The 20,784-nt window shown below is 46.4% G+C and overlaps 1 protein-coding gene and 1 long non-coding RNA gene across 3 annotated transcripts in view; both read left to right on the top strand.

Moving 5' to 3' along the window:
- The window catches only part of CCDC50 (coiled-coil domain containing 50), a 42,596-nt gene extending 35,547 nt beyond the window's left edge, over window positions 1-7,049 (top strand). For both annotated transcript variants that reach the window (XM_035334234.1, XM_035334233.1), the window contains one exon: window positions 944-7,049. In XM_035334234.1, the coding sequence (XP_035190125.1) occupies window positions 944-963 (20 nt within the window). In that variant the 3' untranslated portion in view covers window positions 964-7,049. The remainder of the gene's footprint in view (window positions 1-943) is intronic.
- Window positions 7,050-10,645: 3,596 nt separating this feature from the next.
- Window positions 10,646-20,784, top strand: part of LOC118171266 — a 135,266-nt gene continuing 125,127 nt past the window's right edge. Inside the window, exon 1 of the long non-coding RNA XR_004753127.1 lies at window positions 10,646-11,219. This is a non-coding gene — a long non-coding RNA (uncharacterized LOC118171266). The remainder of the gene's footprint in view (window positions 11,220-20,784) is intronic.

Here is a 20,784-nt window from a genome sequence, read left to right as displayed (position 1 = left end):
CTCACTTAGCCAGCCTGAAGGACAGGGTGTTTGAAAGAGGAATACTCATAGAGGAGGAATGGATGTTATTGCCCCAACAGGCAGGTGATGCTACTCAGTGAGGTCTACTTGCTGAGCATGTTGCTGGCTGAGAGAGGGAAAAGCTGAACTGGTTTGCCTTGAGTTTGTCAAACTACTCTCTGCTTGTCCTGTGTGATCTCTTAATGATGAATGACTGTGAATCCAGGGAGCAAATGAGGGAGAAATAACGCGAAGACAATGATGTGATGAGTTTTAGGTGACTCACTAATATCAAATGATCCAATACATGACAAAAAAAGCCTCAGAGTATCTCCTGTCTGGCATGTGGATGGGATGATTGTACAGAAGCTTGTTCTGAGAATAGGCTTGTTTTATTCCTGTAGCATCTCAGCACTGCTTTGTTGGCTTGTTTCCTGAAATAATTTGGCACCAGAGCAGTGAGGGATCACCCTCCCCCCAGTTCTTGAAATCTGTGTGCCACTTGTCTGAGTTATCTCTAGAGTCTCTGGGGAAGAAAGGTGCAGTCAGGGGTAGATTCAGTCAAATTTCTTCCAACTCCACTGGTTGTAACTTAAATGTGGACAGTTTTCTTGCCAAAATTTAAAGTTTTGGAAGCTTTTGTGTTCTGTATTTATCAAAAGAGCTGGAAAGTTGGTGGCAGTTTATATAGTCTGTAAGCCCAGTGTTTGTTCTGTTTTCCTTAGCAAGGCTGTGAAATGTGACTGTGGTGCCATTCACATCTTGTGAGAAATGGGTGTCTTGTGGATCTATCCTTCCCTTTGCTGGAGTAAAGTAATGTACGGTTCCCACTTTGACATACAGAGACCCAAGAGGGCAGTACCAGTAAGATGACTGCAGGTAGTACTTTCTTTACCAGGATCTGTCCTTACAGACTGTTTCTCCTTTCTGTTTTGCTTTCCAGGTTCCCGCAGGAAGCAGTAAACTGTGCTAACCTTTGCTTTGGTACTGACTCTTCTGTAGCAAACATTACTGGAATTGCCAGGCAACTTTCTCAATTCCTTACCCTATGGGGGGTCCACCTTCCACTCCCAGGATCTCCTTTTTAAGTGTCATCGTATTAATAAGGAACACTTGTTCGTTTCAATTTCCTACTCATATGTGATCACTTAAGCAGTGCAGTACAATCTAGCCGCCACTGAGCTGTGCGAATCAACTAGCTGATTTAACAGCTCCCTCTTATATTCCTTTGAGGCTTTCATTTATTTTTAAACTTTGGCTGGAGTTTTGACAAATAGGACGAATAGAGATGCACATACAAAAGGGAGAAAAATCCAACATATGAGCTGGGTTATGGCAACGCAGCAGAACATCTCAAGTCCAAGTTCTTTCCATATTAGGATGACTGAGCAAAGAGTTGTTAAAGGGAATGTGTGTTTCTTCTGCTGCTGGATAAGAGAGCTGAGCCAATCTGACAGTCATGGTAGCTTGCAGGAAGGAGAGTGTGTCCTCACAGTGTATGCCATCCAAAGCTAGAACCTGGGACTAGTGAGGAAGAAATTGCCTCTAGAACAAAACTTAACTGCTGTGTTTCTTCTTAGGGTTTCCAGCAATTTGGTTAGGGCACGTAACCATGCATTTAGCTCCAGGATATAGGATAGGACAGTTAAGAGGAAGAACTATTTCAACTGAAATTAGATCTTATGTGCATGGCTTTTAAGGCATGCCAGGGAGTTGATGCAGCTGGGAGTTGTGGATTGGGAATAATCACGCAAACATATTTCAGTGCCCGAGGTGATCTCTGTGGTCACCTGCTTTGAGCTTCCAGGTGGTACAAGCTAAGGAATTTCGCTGAAGCCAAGTAGGAGCTACTGTAACTCCTAGCTCAGTTGCTGATGCACTTGAGCACAGTAACTTTTGTCAGAACATGAGTATATCCTATAAACATAGGATTGAGGGAGGGCCATATGGGCATAGAGCACCGAATCAAAAAGCTACAGTTAAAAGCAACTTTGAGGTAGACACAGAGTGCCAAATAGTCTGCAAAATGTCTCTGCTAACTGCTTCCTCTCTGCACTGTTCTGTCCAGCACCCCAGGCAGGCTCCAGTCAGGTTAAAACTATTGCTCTCCAGGGTACAGCAGAGTATCCAAGTTTAAGTTCTCTGTACAGATCTGCCCATCCACTGTTTTTTTCTTTATTTTTCCCCTTTTGATGGCTTGTTTTTCCTCCACTCTTTGAAAATCATTCTGCTCTTGCAGTAACAAGTAGCCTTTTTCCCTTTGCCTTCTGTCATTCCAATTCTTTTGTCTTGTTAACCTTTTTTTTTTCCATTTTTTTTCAAGTGCATTTTTAAACTGCAAGGCTGCGTAGCTGGACACTGGCTTGGAGTCTGCTCAGCCAGTACAGGTTAGTTACTCACTTGGCAGTCTCACTCATGGCAGCAGAGCCTCCTGCGGTGCTCTTGGTGCCCCTGCAGCCCTGCTCCTTAACAGCCCGGCACAGAGACTGTCCTGCCGTGCTCTTCTGCTGCTGGCAGCTGCAGTCCTGCTGCTGGCTTTGCTGAGGAGGGCAGGCAGAGCTGTGATTGTGCTCGCCCTTGCCACCGATCTGTGCAGCTGCCTGCGAAAGGAGCCTGACAGCTCTGTGGAGCTTTGTGGAGAGTGAATGCTGGCGTGGAGCACCGATAGGAAGTCGGAAGAGATCATGGCTCTCTGCTCTTACACTAATGCACAATTCAAGCCCAAAGGCAGCTGAAAGGCTTTAACCTTGGCTGTTGTCCTTGGTCAGGATAGCTACTGACACAAAGCACTAGGAAGAGGAGGCAACTCATTTTTCACATAAGTTGCAAGGGCATCATTTAATACCACAGCACGAGCCCATGCCTTGCCTTGCTCAACAACTCAAGCTTCCATCTCTTACCCCCCTGGGATGCTGGCACCAGCTCACTCCCTGTGAAGTGCCAGACAGCCCCAATAGGCCTCTGCTCCAGGCATGCACCAGCCAAAAATGTTGCTACATAGACTGGATCAGCAGCACCCTGTTAGCTGCGTACCCTTGCTTCCAGCCCATAGGCTTGCTTACCTGCATGAGTCTCTAAGTGAGTCGCAAGCTCTTGCTTGTTTGCTCTTTCTTCTCAGGAAATTTTCCAGCCAGAGGCTAGATTTTACTGTCCTTGCCTTGTGCCCTCTTTTTGTTCCATCTTTGTCCATTCAGAAGTGTTAATGTTGTTTTTAAACAATCAGGAAAAACAACAACATAGACCGTATTTTTTTGTTGTTAGATAACTTGGGTTAATGTGGCAACCTCATTTGCAATGATTTACTTTATAAAAGTTTATTTTTATATTTCATGTAACAGTCAAAATTTCTACTGCTGAAAATGCCTTTTTTTGTGTGTGGGGGAATTTTCCCCCTCCTTGCCATTAGTGTGTGTATATTTTTGTGAAATGGATGCCTGGTGGGGTTTTTACATACTAATACTTTCACAAATACCCCAGCTTGTATCATCAGGGGCACTTAGGAAAATCGGATGGAGAAAAATCCTACCAAATAAGAAAGCGGTTGTGCTTTGTACTCACTGTCCTTGGGAAATTGGTGACCCTCTGCATAAGGCAAGGGGAAACCACCAAGTAACTCAGCCCTCCCTGGGCTTCTGTAGCTGACTTGCACTGCAGTTGGCTGATGTAACTTCTGTCTTTTATTCAGGAAAGTCGTGAAGGCCCTGAGCCTGCTGACACAGGAAGAAACTATATTAAATCAGGAGAGACGCTTAGGAGTATCCAGGTTGTTGACTTCAGTGGGAGTGAGTGGAAATGTTATGAGAGAAAATTATGGATGATTTTGTTTGGAAGCTGGGTAAAGTCCAAAGAATGCCCCAGTGCCTGCTCTGGGAAGCTGCAGGATCTCCTTAATGGCCTGCTCAGGCCAGCCGAGCTGTCCAGCTGTGGCACCAAGAAGAGGGAGCTGAAGGAAAGGACCCAGGAGCATCTGCTATTTCCTTGGGTGCTTTCAGGGACTGCTGAATGTTCTGGGGCTGCTTTGCTCTATGTCTTCCCTTAGTACTTAACTTTTTAGTCTTATTCCTTGCCTTTATTCATTTGCTGTCCCTTGTGTTTCTTCTTCTGTTTGATTTTTCTATAGCCCTTGTAAGTAGGAGGGCCTCAAGGATTTGCTAGAGGGGAGCTGGCACCTCCGTGTATAGGGAGAAATGCTGAGAATGGTAGCTGAGAAAAGCATTTAATAAATGGGGGATAAACAGAGCAATTGCTCACCTGACATGCCTTGTGGGCCTTGTGCAGACACGGGGTTCCCAAGGCAAAAGTTGCAACTGGACTTGCGTGTTTCGTAGCCACTTCATGGCCCCACTGAAGTCAACAAGAGGTGAGACCAGGGATGAAAAAGGAGCCGATTCTTAGAGCTCAGCAGCCACAGCTCTGCCAAGAGTCAGGGAGATGCAAAACCAGCATCACTGAAGCCGTTCTTTTACAAAGGAACAACCAGAGCAAAATCTCCTATCCATGGCAGAGAAATGTTTAACTTTTTGTGTGTGTGTCTTCAATTACCAAGTTTCAGTAGCTCTGCCAGTGGTTTTACTCTGGATATAAGCACGTCAGAGCTCTTGCAGGAATCCCTGCCCAGGTCACTCAGCTCTTGCATCCCTTTCTTACCATGTGCATTAACAAAGCAACAAGCACTGCGTGGGAAGTCCATCACCGTGAAATCCTGGCACTCCCTGATCTCCACAGCAGGCACATCTCACCAGCAAGAGCTCTCGCCGCCACCTTGCCTCCGTCCAAAGCACAGTGGTCCGCAGAAGAGAGGTGAGGCGAACCTGAGTGATCGTGCCTTACATGCAGGGATACTCAACGTCTTCGACAGTCTGATCTGAGTCACCTTGCTACGAAATACTGTCTTAAAACTTGGACTGTACAGCTTCCTGCAGTGAGAAGCGGTTGTCGTCACGGGAATAGATCAAACAGGTTAATCTTTTTTAAAAGAACTTCATGGTTTTGAACTTAATGGGGGTGGGAAAATATCAGCTGTTAGGGGATAGATTAAATCTCATCATTGAATTTCCTCCTCGTGGGGAGGAAGGGTAGAAGTTGCAAATGCTGCAGTCTGCTTCACTCTGTAAAAGGGATCTTGTATGTACAGTATTTTTATATCTCTGCATTCCCACCTGTCATGATATGAATCAAGTTTAATAACAATCATAAGAAAAAAAGATTTTTTTTTTACAGCGCTAGACCTTTGAGTTTTTTATTTTGTGCCAAACTACAGCCACTGTTACATTAGAGGGTATTCATTTGTTCAGTTTATTGATCAATGTGTATATTATATATTTTTTATTATCAAGGTTTTTATTTTAGTTCATGTTAACCTGTATGCAAACTAACTGTGGATTGCTAATTTATATATAAGGGGAGCACTTTGGAGACAGTGTGAGGATTCCCCTACCTAGTTTACACTCCTGCAATATAGTGCAGCCAGTCCATAAAACTCATATTCTCTGCAAGAAGTAATTCTGGGCATCTGCCAGCCGGATCAGACTGCTCCTGCTATTCCTCATGGCAGCACTGATGCTGCAAGGCTGTGTTCAGGTGCAGTAGGAAACAAAGCGCAGCTCAGAGCAGGGACTGACAGATGACCAAGTTCTCTGCTGTTCTGTTGGTGGCGGTGATGCCCCGGGAGGCAGCTGCTGTAGCAGGAGTTCCCATCTGGGGATGACTTTGAGGTTGCCCTATATCCGTTCCCAGCAGAGGGACTGTTCTGGTTCTGCCCCGCTCTCTCTCAATGCTTAGTTTTGCAGTTGCTCTGGGAGGTGAGTGTGGGATACAGCACTGAGGCACAGCAGTGCCCCTCGCATAACACACCACAAGCTGCTTGTCTCTTCTCGTGAAGGACAGGCATAAACCTACAGAGACACCAGTTACCTATACTCTCAAATGTGCCATAACACACTTCTGGCAGTGCAGGGCTGTCGTGGAGGGTTGAGCTGTGCTGCACACATGCCACTTGGACTGCCATGCCTCAGACAGGCTGCACTACATACATCTTGTGTTGAGAAGCTGCACTGCCCTCAGCCCCTGGGCTGCAAATAGCTGCTGCTGCCTCTTCTTGGGTAGCGCAGGGCAAGGCTTAATCTGTGCAGTTAATGCTCTTCACAGGAGAGTCCCGGAGGGGACAACGGCACACACAAACGAATTATTTCCTATTTCATGGCAAACACGTTTCACTGTATCAGTGTTCACTCTAAACAGACTCCACAGTGTGTCTCCAGCTGCATCTGCATACTGCAATATAGCTAACTGCCTCAGAGAAAGACCGCGGTTGTCTAGTTTAGCTCTTCAGGGTAAGCTTTCAGCCTGTTGAATCTAAATGTTAGCCATACAATGAGATGGATTAGTTGATTGGTTTAAATTCCTCAGAGCTGCAAGTGTATCCTGTGTTGCAACAGCTAATTCTTAAATATATGTCATGCACTGACAATAATCTGTCTATGCAAGCCTATTCTTTCTTATTTTTGACTGTTCACTCTAATTTAACCAGGTTTGGCATAGAACTTCTGAATGACATTTAACCAAAGTATCGTGTCCGTGTGTGTATAGCATGTTTTGCTTCATACTCCTGAATTCATTGAATGTAAAGGGAACATTGCCTTGCCCCATTTTGTTCAATAAACCATTGCATTTTGTTATTGACTGCATCCTTCTGTCCCTCCGTGTGCTTTTCTGGGAACACTGAATTGGGTTCTTTTCCCTGCTGCAAGTTGGAGACTTGTTCAGTGTGTCCTTCTGCTGGATGTGCCCTCCCGTGGGTTATGCAAGAGAAGGGGAAGGCAGTGCTTCATTCCACCCTTAGGTCCTGGAGCTTAGCTGGTTCTACCAATAATTGTGTTCTTCCAATTTAATAGATGTAGCAAAACAACGATTTGTATTTAATTTGATTATGTTGTGGCCAGAGAGATGGAAAAAGGCTGTGTAATGTCTTGGAAAGGATCTGGACTGTTTCATTTCCTGAGACTGTGATACTGAATAATAAAGCTGTGTAATTATTTGCAAAAGTAAAATACGTTTTTTTCCCTTTCTGTTAACATGGCTTTTAGTTTGCAAAATACCTTCTTGAAGCTTCCCAATAACAGCTTAAACCTGCAGTGGTGTGATGTAAGGCAATAAGAAAACATGACAAATGTTCTGTCTTCAAAGGCAGCAGGTGAGGATACGACCACACAATTCAAACACGAGCAGACAAAACCACTTCCAAGTCATGAATTCAGTCTGCAGCAGAACAAAAAAGGGCAGGCTACTAAACATTAACTGCAAATCTCAGGTCCAAACTCTAAAACCTTTCTCAAATGTTTGTTTATTCACTTGTTCCCTTCTGCTTGCCAGGAATAGCTGTTGCACGGAGGAGCAGAGCACCCTTTGACAATGCAGCGTGCAGCAGGCTGTCCCTGCAGGGGCTTGGGCTCAGGCCTGTGCAGGGATCGGTGCTCTGACTCCAGCTGAGTTGATTTTGGTATCTTAGGGCCTGTGTCAGAGCACTACCCCACTGCTTTGAATTGCTTTTTCATCATCTTTACAGCCCACTGCCTCCAGCTCAGAGACCCTTAGGTATTGCTAGTGAGCAGAGGCAGGGACCAACAAAACAGATAATTAAAATACTGGGACATGGCTAGCGGAGGAAGAGCCTGTAAATACAGGGCACTCAGAAGTGCCAAGAGCTGTGCCAACTTACAATTTATTTTAGCCTCCTGTCTGAAATTACTGGGTTGGTCTGTTTCCTTTGAAAGGCTCCTTTCATGCCAGCCTTGGCACTTGTTTAAGCGTTAGGCTGCGCTGGGCTGTGGTGGGAAGGGGGCCAGCTGGAGCCCCGAGCAGCATCTCTCACCTGCTGTGTGAATGCCTGCATGGAGGATTGTACGTGGGAGCCACAAAAGGAACATTGAAGAGCGCCTGGGGACTTCTAAAAGATTTTTGGCTGTACCACAGGAGTTGCTGATCTCTGGGTTTCCAAGTCATACTCAGCTCAAACGGGATGGATGTGGCTGGTGATCCATCGTGCTGTTGGTGATGGATCCAAGTTTCCGCAGGTATTTTCCACCTGTGAGAAAGGTAAGCCAGCAGAGACTGCTTGAAGTCAGCATTGCTGGGTACCCAGCAGCCCGGTTGCCAATCTGGCTGCTCCATCCTGCTCTGCAAGGTAGGATTTGCAGATTGCAGCTGCCATCTCCTGGCTGTGCACGTTCCCTGATGCTCTTCTTCCACCCCACACTGGCTGTGCCAAATGCCCCTGGTTCATTTTGCTGATGGCAGGCAGCTGCTCTAGCACTGACACCTCAATTTTCACATCGTCTCCTTTCCCCTGGTGCTGCTCTTGCCTTAGTAATCACTCCCCCGAGCTGCCCTTTCCTCAAAACTGTCTTCTGAGCTCAGCTCCAATGACTCACTTCGTGGCCTTTCAAGACCCTGCTCCAAGCAAACACAAACAGCCCCTAGCTGGTGCTGGGGCTCCAGCACCACCACGTGATTCCTATTTACATCTTACCAGCATAATGCCACATCACAGGATATTTTTTCCCTGCCTCTTTTAGATTTGGATGCTGTCTCATCTTTATTAAAACATGGTTGACATATCCAGTGCCTAATGACGAGGGAGAGGAGCATGTGCCTGCCTCACTAGTAGGATTTCTGCATGTGCCTGCCTCATTTCTGACCCGTGGATTTCTGACCCGTGCAGCAGGTGAGCTGGTGCAGAAACATGCCAGCACCTGGCCTGTGCACAAACCCAAAGTGCACTCCATATTGCAGCCTTCATCCTTCCCAGATACAGGCAGTTCCCATGGCAAGGCCATACATGTGCTTGTCACCACAGAGTGCTCCGGGAGTGTAATTTGTAATTGCCTCCAGCAGAAGCCCAGGTCCTCCTGGTTCTTGCTCCTCTGGGATCCTAACCCAGCTCTCCTGATGGCAGGAGTTAATTCAGCTGTGCACAGGTGCAAGTTAATGCCAGCTTGGCTAAGTAGGCTAAGGCTGTTGAAAGAGCTGACCGAGACTGATACCTCCCAGCCCTCCTGTTCTCAGTCCTCTGCACTCCCAGCTGGGAAGAGAGCAGCACCCTCGCAGGCCCTGAGCAACAGCAACGGCCCCATCAGAAGCAGGTAGGTCCAGCAAGGAGGGCTTTTCTTCTCTGTGGCCCTTCTCTGTGGGACAGACACCAGTAGCTGGTCCTCAGGCAGGCTGGATAGACAATGTCTGGTGGAAATCAGGACGTGCTGCCTGGTGAGACCCCCAGGACCACTCTCTGCAACTTGGAAGTTGCTTTCTGCTCAGCTGGAAGCACTTGGTGTTGCCTAAATATTCTTCCAATCAGCTGAAGAGCAGGTGTGCGGATAGAGCAAATCCCAGAAATAAGGGAAGATTTCACCATATGGGCTACTGACCCCTGTGGCCCAGTCCAGCCTACCTGAATTTTGAACAGAAAATATTCAAAATGAGCTGGTAACCCTAAAAAAAAACACAAACAAACAAAAACAAACACACACACACACACACACCAAAACCCTCAGTAACAGGTGACTGGGAGTTTTTGTAGGAATAAAACAAGAAATCATTTAAATACAAACTATCACTAATTGTTCCTGGGATGCTCACAAAGGCTACATGAACCTGAGCAAGGAGGGGGGCACTACACAGTGCACACATAGCATGCAGAGTGAAGATCGAGGCCAGCTCTGATCACCCTGTGACCTGAATGTGTGCCAAACGCAGCTCTGGGCAGGCTTGGGATCAGTCCCCAGAGCAATTCAGCTGCGTGAGCATGGCTCAGGGATGGAGCATGCAACCTGACCTGTCTGCAAGGCAAATATATACGGATATTGGGTTGAACTACACTGCTGTTACTTTTGGATTAACTCCACCACAGCTAACACTTTGAAAATGGGCCCTTAGCTCCCAGGGGGTGTTTTGATGCCTCTCAGCCCCCAGTTGCTGGGTATATTATCAGTTTTCTTCATCTGTTCCTTGCATGGCTGAACTCAGCTTCGGTGTCAGCCATAGCGTATAATCCAGTCCTTTTGGTGAGAAACCTTTCCCCCAGAATGTCCCATATAAGAAGTGTGAGAACTACTTGTTGGTTGGCCTACCCCTTCTCCTCCAAGCCCAACTCTTCCCTAGGAAATAGAAATCAAATCAAAAAAATATATATATATAATAAATAATAAAAAAAAAATGGAGTAACAAGAAAAATAAAAGATAGCAATCTTGGAGGAAAAAATAAGGAAAAAAAAAAAAAGAAAAAGAAAAAGGGAAAAAAGAAAAAAGAAAAAAAAAAGGGGGAAATAAAAGCTGGAAAAAAAAATAATAATAATAAAAAAGAATCCTTTTCTTTCCATTCCATTTTTTTTCTTTTTTTTTTCTTCCTTTTTTTTTTTTTTTCTCACCTGCCTGTGGGAGCAGCACGCCTGATGCCGGGGCTCTCTCTAGCGGCCGGAGCTGAGCAGAGCAGCAGCGGCTGCGTCCCGCACCCCGGGGCTCTGGGCTGCGGGCTCCCTGCTGGCAGAGGGGCTGCTGCAGGGCCTGATCTGGCCTGGGAGCTGTGCTGGGAGCTCTGCTGCTGCCTTGGTTCTTCCAGCCGGTGCCTGGGAGCCCTCTGCCGATAGCTTGCAGGGTGAGGTTTGGGCTGTTTTGCTACTGACAGTGTTGCGCTACAGAACTGTACAGCTTGTGTTCATTTAGTAAGAGAAATCACAGGCCAAAAACATATTTTTAAATGTAAGTCGCTTGTTTGGCAAAGACAAGCACACAAAAATTAGGAAATGGCAGAAGTAAGATCACCCAGGTGATGTTAATTTATCTCCTTCACCGCTTGGGCAAGATCAGGATCAGTGCTTTCCTCTGGGCCTGCGCCTTGCCCCAGGGCGAGCTGGCTGGGTGATGAGCTGTGACTGCTGCACCTGAACAACTTAAACATTAAAAAAAGAAAGGAAAAAAGGCATTAAATAAAACAAAAACTTCCCAAAGAATAAGGAGTCCTGTTTCCTGATAAACAACAAAACCACTTACTCCTAACCAACTCCAGCCTCTTACGAGCTCCTGGCACCCTGCAGCAAGCAGCTCCTTCCTCTTACATCCATTTTCACCCAGCCCACTGCCCTGGGACAGGCCCTTTCACACAGGGAAGGATGAAGGATGCTTTCTCCCAGCCCTCAGAGGGATTTAAAGTTCTTTCTGCTTGTGCTGTGAGTATTTTGGTCCCCAACCCTCCCCAAAGGATTAGGAATGCTCTTACATGCTAAAATGCATTTCATAGCTTCCCTCCTCACCTAGGTGCTTAGCTGTTGGTGTGAATTACTTAAGCCTGTGGCTCAAAAAGGAGCAAATGGGTTTCTCTGGTTTGTTGTGCTTTAGGGATTCTTTTCTTACCATGGCTCACACCATGGTGTATCCCAGAGAAACCTGTGGCTGCTGCTTGGCAAAGACTCTTGTGCAACATTTAAAGGTTGTTTCCAAAAACTCAGTTTTAGTGTTTCAGCTTCTCACTGTGCAGCACTCAGGGAGCTGCACTGGGCACCATGCATCAAGCAGTCTGACTGAAAACTTGGCCTTGCTGCCCCCTCTCCCAGGGGATCAGCCAGAGGTGGCTCCTGCAGCGCTGTGAGCTCTGTGTGAGGTCTGGGCTGTTACAGAGCAGTGCCCGGGCCTCGCAGCCGCTTGGTTTTGTACGCTGCCAGGGGCCATTTTAAACCTCCCATTGATCTACCTGTAACCTGTAGAAGAGAGATGGTCTCTAGCAAATCCCCACTTTGTGCTGTAAAAGGAGGGCAAAAGGCATTTAAAGAAACCTCCCTGTTGCTAAATCATTCCCAGCTTTTCTGTATGTGAAGGCAGAAAAAGCATCACTGCTGTGAAGGATGTGAGGAACTTCCATTGCAGGGGTTACCTGAAAATCCCTCTGTGTTGGGGCTCTACCAGCTTGGGGCAGAAAAACAATCCTTGCCCCAAATTATTTGAGGTGACTGCACAAGAGGAAAGCAGTGCAGCTACAGAAATACCAGCTCTTTCTGCTGTTTCTGCTGCTTTAAGTTTGTTTTGATCCAAAAGCACAGCTGTATTTTTTTCCCTGAATCCCATGGTCTTAAGCACATAACTGTTCTTTTATCTTGCCCTTCTTCCTTTTTGCAGTATTTACCCTTTACAGCTTAATTGGGTTCTGTATTAGTGAAGGCTGCTTGCTACTTAAAGGACATTAGAGAGTTGCATTGAAATATTTATGTCCAGTGCATTACTTCATTAAGGAAATGATCTAAAATGAATGAAGATTGAATTATGCCCAAAATGCCCTATAAAACTGGATGCCTACTTATTACTTAATGGTTCTCCAGATACATGATGCATTAGAGGTCTATGTTGCCTTTAATTTTTCATGGGCTGAACTGTCTTACAGCAACCCTAGCCTGTTGGTTAATGGCGTTTCCTTGTAACAAAAAGCTTTGTTCCTTTTTTCCTTGACATAAGTGGTGTTTTCATGATATATGAATTGAGGTGCCAAAATATGTTTTGTGCTTGAGAATGTAACTGAGGTTCCTAAAGGGATATCTCCCATTTTGGAGCTAGGAAGAACTTTTCAAAAGACACATCTGTAGCTGGGGAGAGCCCTTCAGATGCATTTTCCATGTAGCCAGGTACATGTAAGAAGTCTCTCCAGTTTACCAGTGTGTGGTAAAGGGATGATTCTGTGATTAAGAATGAAAGACCTTAATTTGGTGCTAAGCACTCAACAGAATGTTTGGGCAGCAAAGAGCTTTATCCAAACCTTTCAGGTTTGGGGGCTTTTAGCAAGCTCACCTTCACTTGGTCTTCAAGACTGAGAATGAATTCTTCCAGCTGTGAGCAGCTAATGCAAATATTAATACACATATTACAGGATGCAAAGAAACAGCACTGCAATATGTATTTTAGATGCAACTGTCCTTCTTTGTGCATTCCTTTCTCTTCTGGAGTCTTCCTTCTGTTTTTTACATTCCTAATGAAAATAATTAATAGACTTGTATTGTGGAGAAACTCCAGCCCATGGACACTGAAAAAGGCTCAAAGTGAACCTGGGAACCTGCAATAGTGTACCCGAACCTGCAGCACCATTCCTGCTTCTCCTGGCCTGCAAAACCTGCATGGACACAGCTTGTTTTCCAAGATCTGTGCAGTGCCTGTTTTGATGCCTAGGAGGGACCTGGACACCTACATACAGTGCTGTCCTGGCTTTCTGCAGGCTTTTTGAACCTTCATTTGTACAAAGGAAAATGTCCTTGGTTTAACAGAAACATCTTCTCTTGACAGAAATGTCAGGCTTGTTTCCTTTCTGGCCTATTCCTTAATCTTGGTCTCATGCACTAGGGAAATCCAATCCTTGCAAAGTCAATTCTATTAATTGATGTTTATTGGATTATCTTTAAAATCAAATGAGCTTTAGCTGGGTGAGCTGGAAAATAAAGAGCAGGCAGAAAAGAGGTTCAATACAGCAGAATCCCTTTGCTAGTAAAATATAGCTCTTGAAGAGCCAAAATTTCTGAAACAGTGGGGATTTCTCCACTGTGAGGGGCAACACTGGCAGAAAATGTGGAAGTGGGGGCAGGAGAGTTGGGTTCATATGACAGACCAATGTGAACTCCCAGGCAGAGTTAACAGTGTAAGCATGGAGTTCCACACCAAGAGGTGCCTGAGCGCCATCAAGGATTAGGCAATAATTTGCCAGCACCAGGCTTCTGGAAAAATCTGTTATTTTGGTGATATGATTTAGAAAATCAGTGCATTGATATGCTTGGGGTTATTCACCAGGAAACGTGGTACATGGGTATACACACCTGACTCAGGCTGGCATCTGTTTTCATGGTTTGAGGGCACTTAGATTCCCCCAGGCAGCATCCAAGGCACTAGCACATCAATTTTCTGCATCCAAAATGTAGGTGGTTAGCCATTTGGAAATCTGGGTTTTAATCCGTCTGCTCACTGAGCTACAAAGCTATGTCTCCTTTGTGCCAGGAGAGTGTGCTGGCTACACAAGTTTAGTTTGATAAGACCATGCTCTGCAGAGATTGCTGATCAAGCTCTGTTGCCCTGTGGTGAACTGAGCACTCCCAGGGCCAGGGGGAGCCTAAAGCCTCCCTAAGAAGGAGGGAGCCCTGGACCAGTTCTGCTTCTGTAGTGATTCATGTATTTGATGCTGTCGCTGCACTATATCCTGAAATATCCTGGCTGTAGGGACCAAGGTTGACATTTCAGAGAGCCCAGTTCTTAGGCAGGTGGCTCTAGTTGGAGTTTCAGTGGCTTCCAAGGCTTGTTGCTGGCTGTGCTCGGAGCCTCTTCTGGGTGCTGTGTCCCTCTGGGTGCTGGCACGCAGGGAGCCTCGGAAGCAAACGGGTGTATGCAGTGGCCAAACAACCAGCAACCGTGTGGGTGCTCACGGGGGGAAAAGAGTTGGGCCTTGCACAGAGGGAGATGAAGAGTCAGGGTTATTGCAGCTGTGCAGAGTGGGACAAGGGGGAAAAGGATGCAAATGCAAAAGAAAGCAAATTAGCATTTTTATTATCCTGCCTCTAGAACAAACTGGGGTTTTTGCTTTGCCTTCCTGGGGAATAGGGAATATCTACTCCTTGTCTTGCAATTCAATGAAAACCCAAAGCATATCATCTGACTCCTGACAGCTTGAGATTTTTAACAGAGCAAATAAGGCAACATGTTTTTTTCCTTTTTTTTTTTCTTTTTTTTTTTTTCTTTCCTTTTTTTTTTCTTTTTTTTTCAAAGTCAAAAAAGGACTTGGGATTTGTGGTGAAAGTTATTAATAAAAAGTGTTCTCTGGGGTAGTGAATTCAGAGGTTGCCTCATCAGACAGTAATTACCAGCCCAGCACCACCATTCCTGAGACAATTGAAATTTAGCCTCCTGACAAAAAATTGATTTTGAAGATTAATTGTCCCCTGTAGCACAGTTTTAGTCCAATCTGAAATACAGAGAGGACAATTGTCCTCTGAGCTTAATAGAGCTGTCTCTCTTTGATATTCACAGAGCTGGATAAACTCTCCTGGGAGGAAATACGTTTTTGGGGGATATACTTTTTTCCTTGACTGGCTTCCTATGGTTCAGGCAGTGTAAAAAGTCTGTCAGTGTCCCTCTGATCTTTGAACCTATAGGTGAGTTTGAGTCAGGTATTGAACCCCCTGGCAGCAGTGGGACGCTGGGGAGAAGGGAAGGCGAAGAGGCTGGGTGTGAGGAGGGAATCTGGCTCGCTGCCTTTGTTCAGAAATGCAAGAGCTGCTAACTCAAGTGGGTGGCAGAACCTTAATGTGAAACATTGGTCTCTTGGTAGGTTTAATAGACGTTTTCTGTAACTCTGCCTGCATCCATTGCCCCTGCTTCCCTGGCAGCAGAACTGGGGCCTGGGCCTGGCGGCTGGGACCAGGAGGCAGGAGGCCGGGCCTAGTATCACTGTCAGGGGCCTGCTGCCCTTCACAGCCAGCTCCATTTAGGCTGGCCAGAGAAAATCAGACAGTACCAAGGTATGAGTATTTTTCTTGTTAAAAGTAACTTGCAGCAGAGTGGCGGAGAGCTGAATTAGCTTGGGGTACCCTGGTGCCCAGCCTGGCCTGCACGCCGGGGCTGGGCCAAGGCCTTTGGCCTGGCCTCTCCATTCAGGGTCCGTAGTCTGCCCCAGGGTTCTTCCTTCCTGTTCCTTCTAGGAAATGGGAAGCTTGGAGAGTTGCTCCCTCCAAGCAGGAGGGGCTGATCATGTCCCTGTAATTACAGCAGTGAGGTTTGGGATTGCTCCCTGCTGCAGGGTTTGGCAGTTTGATCACAGAAACCTGTAGGCCTGGCCTGCAAAAGCAGTCGCTGTCCTCCACCTCTTACACCTGCACACAATTATCCCTTAACTCCTCACTTTGTTTCTTGTGTGAGAAACTCCCTTTGAATCAACATACGTAATACAAAATTCAGTAAGTTTATTCCCCTAAGGTAGTGCCGGGCCCCTGACAGTATCAGCAGCTGGGGATGGCACCGACCGGCATCTCTGGGGCTCCTCGGCTGCACTCCCTCCTTATCACAGGGAAAGGTATGGGAAGGAGGAGCAGCTGACAGGAGCTTTGGGCTAGGATAAACTTTGAAATGTTTTTCAGCTCTGAGAGAAAGGCTTCTCCCCATGGTATTGGCAACAGCAAGTGATTTCCAGGTTTGCCAGGCTCTCTTCCATTATGCTTTGTGCTGCTGATAACCTTGCAGCAGGGAGTCTGGGAAAAAAATTGATTTACTTTATACAGGGAGAAAGAGAAAAGGCAAAATTGAGGAGGTAAGTTGCACAGCCTGTTGACTTACTCTGAGGTCTCTCTTTCCCGAGCACAGGCTCTGGAGCTTGGGGCTGTTTCAGCAGACTGTGAGGGGCTTTGTCCCACACCCCTATATGGGTGGTGCTGCTGGGGAGTGGAGATGCGTCCAGACCATTCGTTCTCCAGGGATCATCTTGTGTATTTTTTGCCTTGTTTTTGCTAGGCTCCTAATCAGAAGAGAGAGAGGAAGAATAAAATGAAATGCCATTTAGTAAAGACTTGGAGGAGAACAACTTCTTGCTGAGCTGTGAATGGCTCAGTTTTGCTTAAGCTGAGGTGCCCCACTGTCCTCTCTAGCTATCCCCAGCAAGCTCCGCATCTCTGTATGTGCAATTAGATTTTTTGGCCACTTGATGTCTCTGTGGGTTGTGGAGAGCCCTGGGTAAATGGAGGTCAAGCTGGAAGTGAAGCTGGGTGGAAGCAGCAGAGGAGAGGTTTTCTGCTTCAGAGACGAGGCTTGATGGAGCAGCTCAATTCCCCTTCCCCTCTTTGTTTCTTTCAATGGACTTCAGATGTTCAACTGAAATGGAGAGCCAGGAAGATTTGGGTGTCCAGCTTCCAAAGGAGCTGCTGAGGGCCTGCACTGATGTGTGCTGCAGGTGTAAAATATACCAAGAAGTTCCCATAGAAATGTGAGGTGGGGGGTCCTGGCCAGCCCATACCCCACCTGCTTCATCCATGGGCAAAACACCATGGCAGGATGGGGCTGAGCTGCCAGGGTCGTGCAGTGTGCTCCATGCAGGGGGAGACAAGGCCTAGCAAATAACGGATCAAAATCATTGCTTAGCAAATATCAGGTTGAAACCTTTGCCATTCTCTCATGGGGTCCTGCACAAGGGGATTGCCATATGTTGCCAAGCATGCTCTGCGTGGGGTGCATCATAAGGAGACACGGGGGTACTCCCATGGCTTGCTGCAGGTGTGTGGTGCTTCCTCTGAAACTAGGCACCCAGGGACATTCAGGCAAGGACTGAGGATGCAGATGGGACAGTCATGCTTCTTCCAATCTGACATCCTCACAGTCCTAAAGGCAGTGTTTGCCACAAGGCTTCTGTATATGAGTGCTGAAAATCTAGATTTGCTTTGGCTGGAGCCAGACTCTGTGGTACCTCCATGCCTTAGGGCATGGAAAGATGGATGGGTTTGAGCTTGCTTTGGGCACAGTATAGTTAAAACTGGATGTGTTTACAGACAGAGCTGCACATGGAAATGCCTCAGGGAAAGAAGTTTCCACTAGCAATTTCTGTTGGGAGTACTGAACTTCACTTCAATAGTAGCTGGAAGACCCAGCTGTCCTATGCTAAATGGTGTGTATGTGCACAGTTACAGATTTCTTTCCAACCCTTCTAGTCCTAAAGAGTTTTTGAAATTTTGCTTCTTAAAACCCAAATCTGCCCAGATACAGGCTTTTGTCATGGTGATTCAGCAGGTCTGTTGCTGCTCCCTGGGAATGTACAGAGCCGTATATAAATCAGATATAATTTAAAAATAAAAATAAAAAAGTTAAATGACCTTTTTTTCCCAGCTCAATAAAAAGTTCTGCTGTGACTTGTCTCAGACAGGCAGCTCTAGCTCACGGCATGGATTTTCTTTTTGGATCTTTTGTAATGCTTCTCTGCCTGCAGTGCTTCCATCGCCTTTGCCAGAGCTACTTCAGAGGCAGGAGAGTGCTGTGCTGGGAAGATGGGGAGTGGGGAATTGTGCAGCTCCAGCAAAACAGCTTCATCAGGCAGCTTCCCAGCCTCGGGGTGCTCAAGCAAAATTGTGTACAAATCTCATGCTACAATTTGCTGTTACTTGTGTGGGAAGATAAACCTGAAACATCTCAATCTATCTGCTAAATTGCTCTTCATGAGCTACAAATGACTGCGTCTTAAGAGGAGAATAACAGGTTTGAACCCAAATCCTGCTGCTCTGCCTGTGGAGGCAGAGACCAGTGGAATGAGGAACTGTTTTTCTGAGTGAGGCATGTAGAGCTACAGAGGGGATGAGGAACCCGCTCACAAAGAAGCACCATGGGGTCTGCTCCTCAGATGAAAGCAGCTCAGGGCTCAGAAGTTCTTAAAATGAAGGGCAAGGACTCGATGGGGAAATGGTTTGGGAAATAAGCAGAAAACAGGCGCCTCTGTTCTCACATACTCTGTTTCTGTACAGTTCACGAGAGAAAAAGGAGGAATTTGTTTATTAAACAGCTTCCTGTGACTTATTAACTCCATTCATCTGAGGATAGAGCAGCTCCCCCCAGAGTGCTCGTTATTGCTTGCCTGGAAATCAGTCAGGGTCTGGCCAAGAAATGATGTTCTGCTTGAAACTCCTTGTTCAGGCAGTAATTTATGCAATTGCTAGGAGACTGCTCAGATGGCCAAATGACTTCTATTAACATAACTTTAATTCTCTACTTCTAACAGAAATAATTTATGCTTTGTATGTGTCTTCAGGACCCTTTATTGGACTTCAAACCCAGCTTCGTGGAGAGATTAGGGCTCTGCCTTTCCACCAGTGATTGCTTCAGGAGTAATCTCTGAGGCTAAAAGCTGCTTCAATTTTTTTTTAGGAGTCAGACTGGAAAACAATGGAACAGGTCGTGGCAGGTATCAGTTCCTAAATCTCCTCTTTTCTCAGGCTAGTGTTTGGCAAGGCTTAGCTGCACAGACAAGTATGGCCAGGCTGGCTTCCCCAGGTTGGTGCTGCTGCTTGCAAACTTAGCCAATGCTTCTAGCAAATGCTAGCGGTCTATACTGTATTACCTACTGAAGAATAAAGAAGCAGAGACCTGGGAAGGTTTGACTGATGTTTGGTGTGATAGCTGCTGTCACACTTGCCGTGGTCTCTCCCAGTAAGATTCATGGTTGTGGTTTCTTGCAGTAACCAAGTCAGCTGCTGCCCTGGCAAAGGACGCCTGGATCTGGGTGTCGCTGCTGGCCTGACAGATGCACGGGGCTCCTGAGAGCCTCTGCTCACCCAGGTTCTCAGAGGGAATAAGCCCAAAGGGGGAAGTTTCTTAGTATCTCATAATTGTGTATGACCTGATTGCGCTCTGGAAATCAGTGTATTTTCAAGCCAGTAGCTTTGGTCAAGGACCAGCCAGAAACCTTTCACAGAACCTGGAACTGCCAAGGATTGGAACTGTGGATTCTGATTTGTGTTGTGATATGCAGATACCTGGTTCATCTAGAAGTCATTCATAATGTGTTATGGTGCCTGATGGTTTTTGCCACGTGCTCGAGTGAGGGAGCCCAGCAGGGAAGAGGCTGGCTGAGATTTTGTGAACTTGTGGCTCTGGTGGTGGCTGAGGCCAGCTGGCCTCCAGGGTCTGCCTCAGCCTCCTGCAAGGACACGGGCCTCCAGTGCCCCAGCCTGGCTGTGTCACCACAGCCTGTCTGCGGGCAGGTGGAAGCAACCCCAGATCCAAATTAAATTCCCACGTCTCCATTTTTCTCCAGTCAAGAGCAGAGGCAGTTGCTTAAGGGAAGTTATGGCCTGGAGTGAGACCTAAAAGGGAGGGAAAAGTAGTCTGAGAACTTAAGACAAAGTACCTAAGAGATGAACAAGAGCTGCCTATTAAACATAAAAGGTGGCAATAAATCCAAATCTATGTTTTATTAATGGTGATCGTAATTAACACTAAAAGTCCAGCATAAATGTGCTGCATAAGCTGGAGAGCAACAGCTGGTTGCTTTGTGCTAAATGAAACCACGTGAGTGCACAATTGGCAGTATGGGAAAATTCCTGAAAAAGTTCTTCTGTCATCTCAGAGGAGGTGCTTTTAATTGATACCATGACACAGGATGACAAAATAAATAAATTCAGAAATCTACTTGGAGCCCTTTGCCTGGATTGCTTTGTAACGCGGAAGGGGGAAAGAAGTCCATCCCCAGTTATGGCAATATATTTTGCCAGCCTGCACTGCTGGAGTGTTGCCAGGGAAATTCTCTAATCATCAAAGACCATGTTAGTGTTAATGTGATTTCTGTAGGTCTCCTAAGGGAATGGCTTATGTCCTTCCAGGAGAAAGGCACTGCTGAATAAATCATCAAGCTTTCCTTACCAATGGGACCCTGCTAAGTATATTGCCCAAATGAAGATTACTTTCCTGAAAGGAGAGGAGCTTTTCCTCCAGGCAGCACACCAGGCTTGCTGGCAGCTGCTGCTCAGAGGCCTGCGAGCAGCTGAGGTTTTTCACGGGGAATGCAGCCTGGATAGCCTGTGTGGCTGATGGGACAACAGAAGCATTGTGCAGGCAGGTCACTGTCTCCGTTCGGGGGGAGAGGATAATGAAATCTAGTGGCAGACATTTCTGGTGACTATAGCTGTCCTGTGCTAGTTTGCCCCCATGCATCTGAGCATCTGGCTTTGGGCTTTCTGCTTTCTCAGCCCCTGCTACCCAAGGGCAGAACAGCATCAGACAAACTGCACAAGCACTGCCTGACCG

This window comes from Oxyura jamaicensis, chromosome 9, assembly GCF_011077185.1.
Source record: "Oxyura jamaicensis isolate SHBP4307 breed ruddy duck chromosome 9, BPBGC_Ojam_1.0, whole genome shotgun sequence".
NCBI classification, from domain to species: domain Eukaryota; kingdom Metazoa; phylum Chordata; class Aves; order Anseriformes; family Anatidae; genus Oxyura; species Oxyura jamaicensis.
Note: the sequence above shows the minus strand (reverse complement) of the source record. Positions and strands in the feature narration are given on the sequence as shown.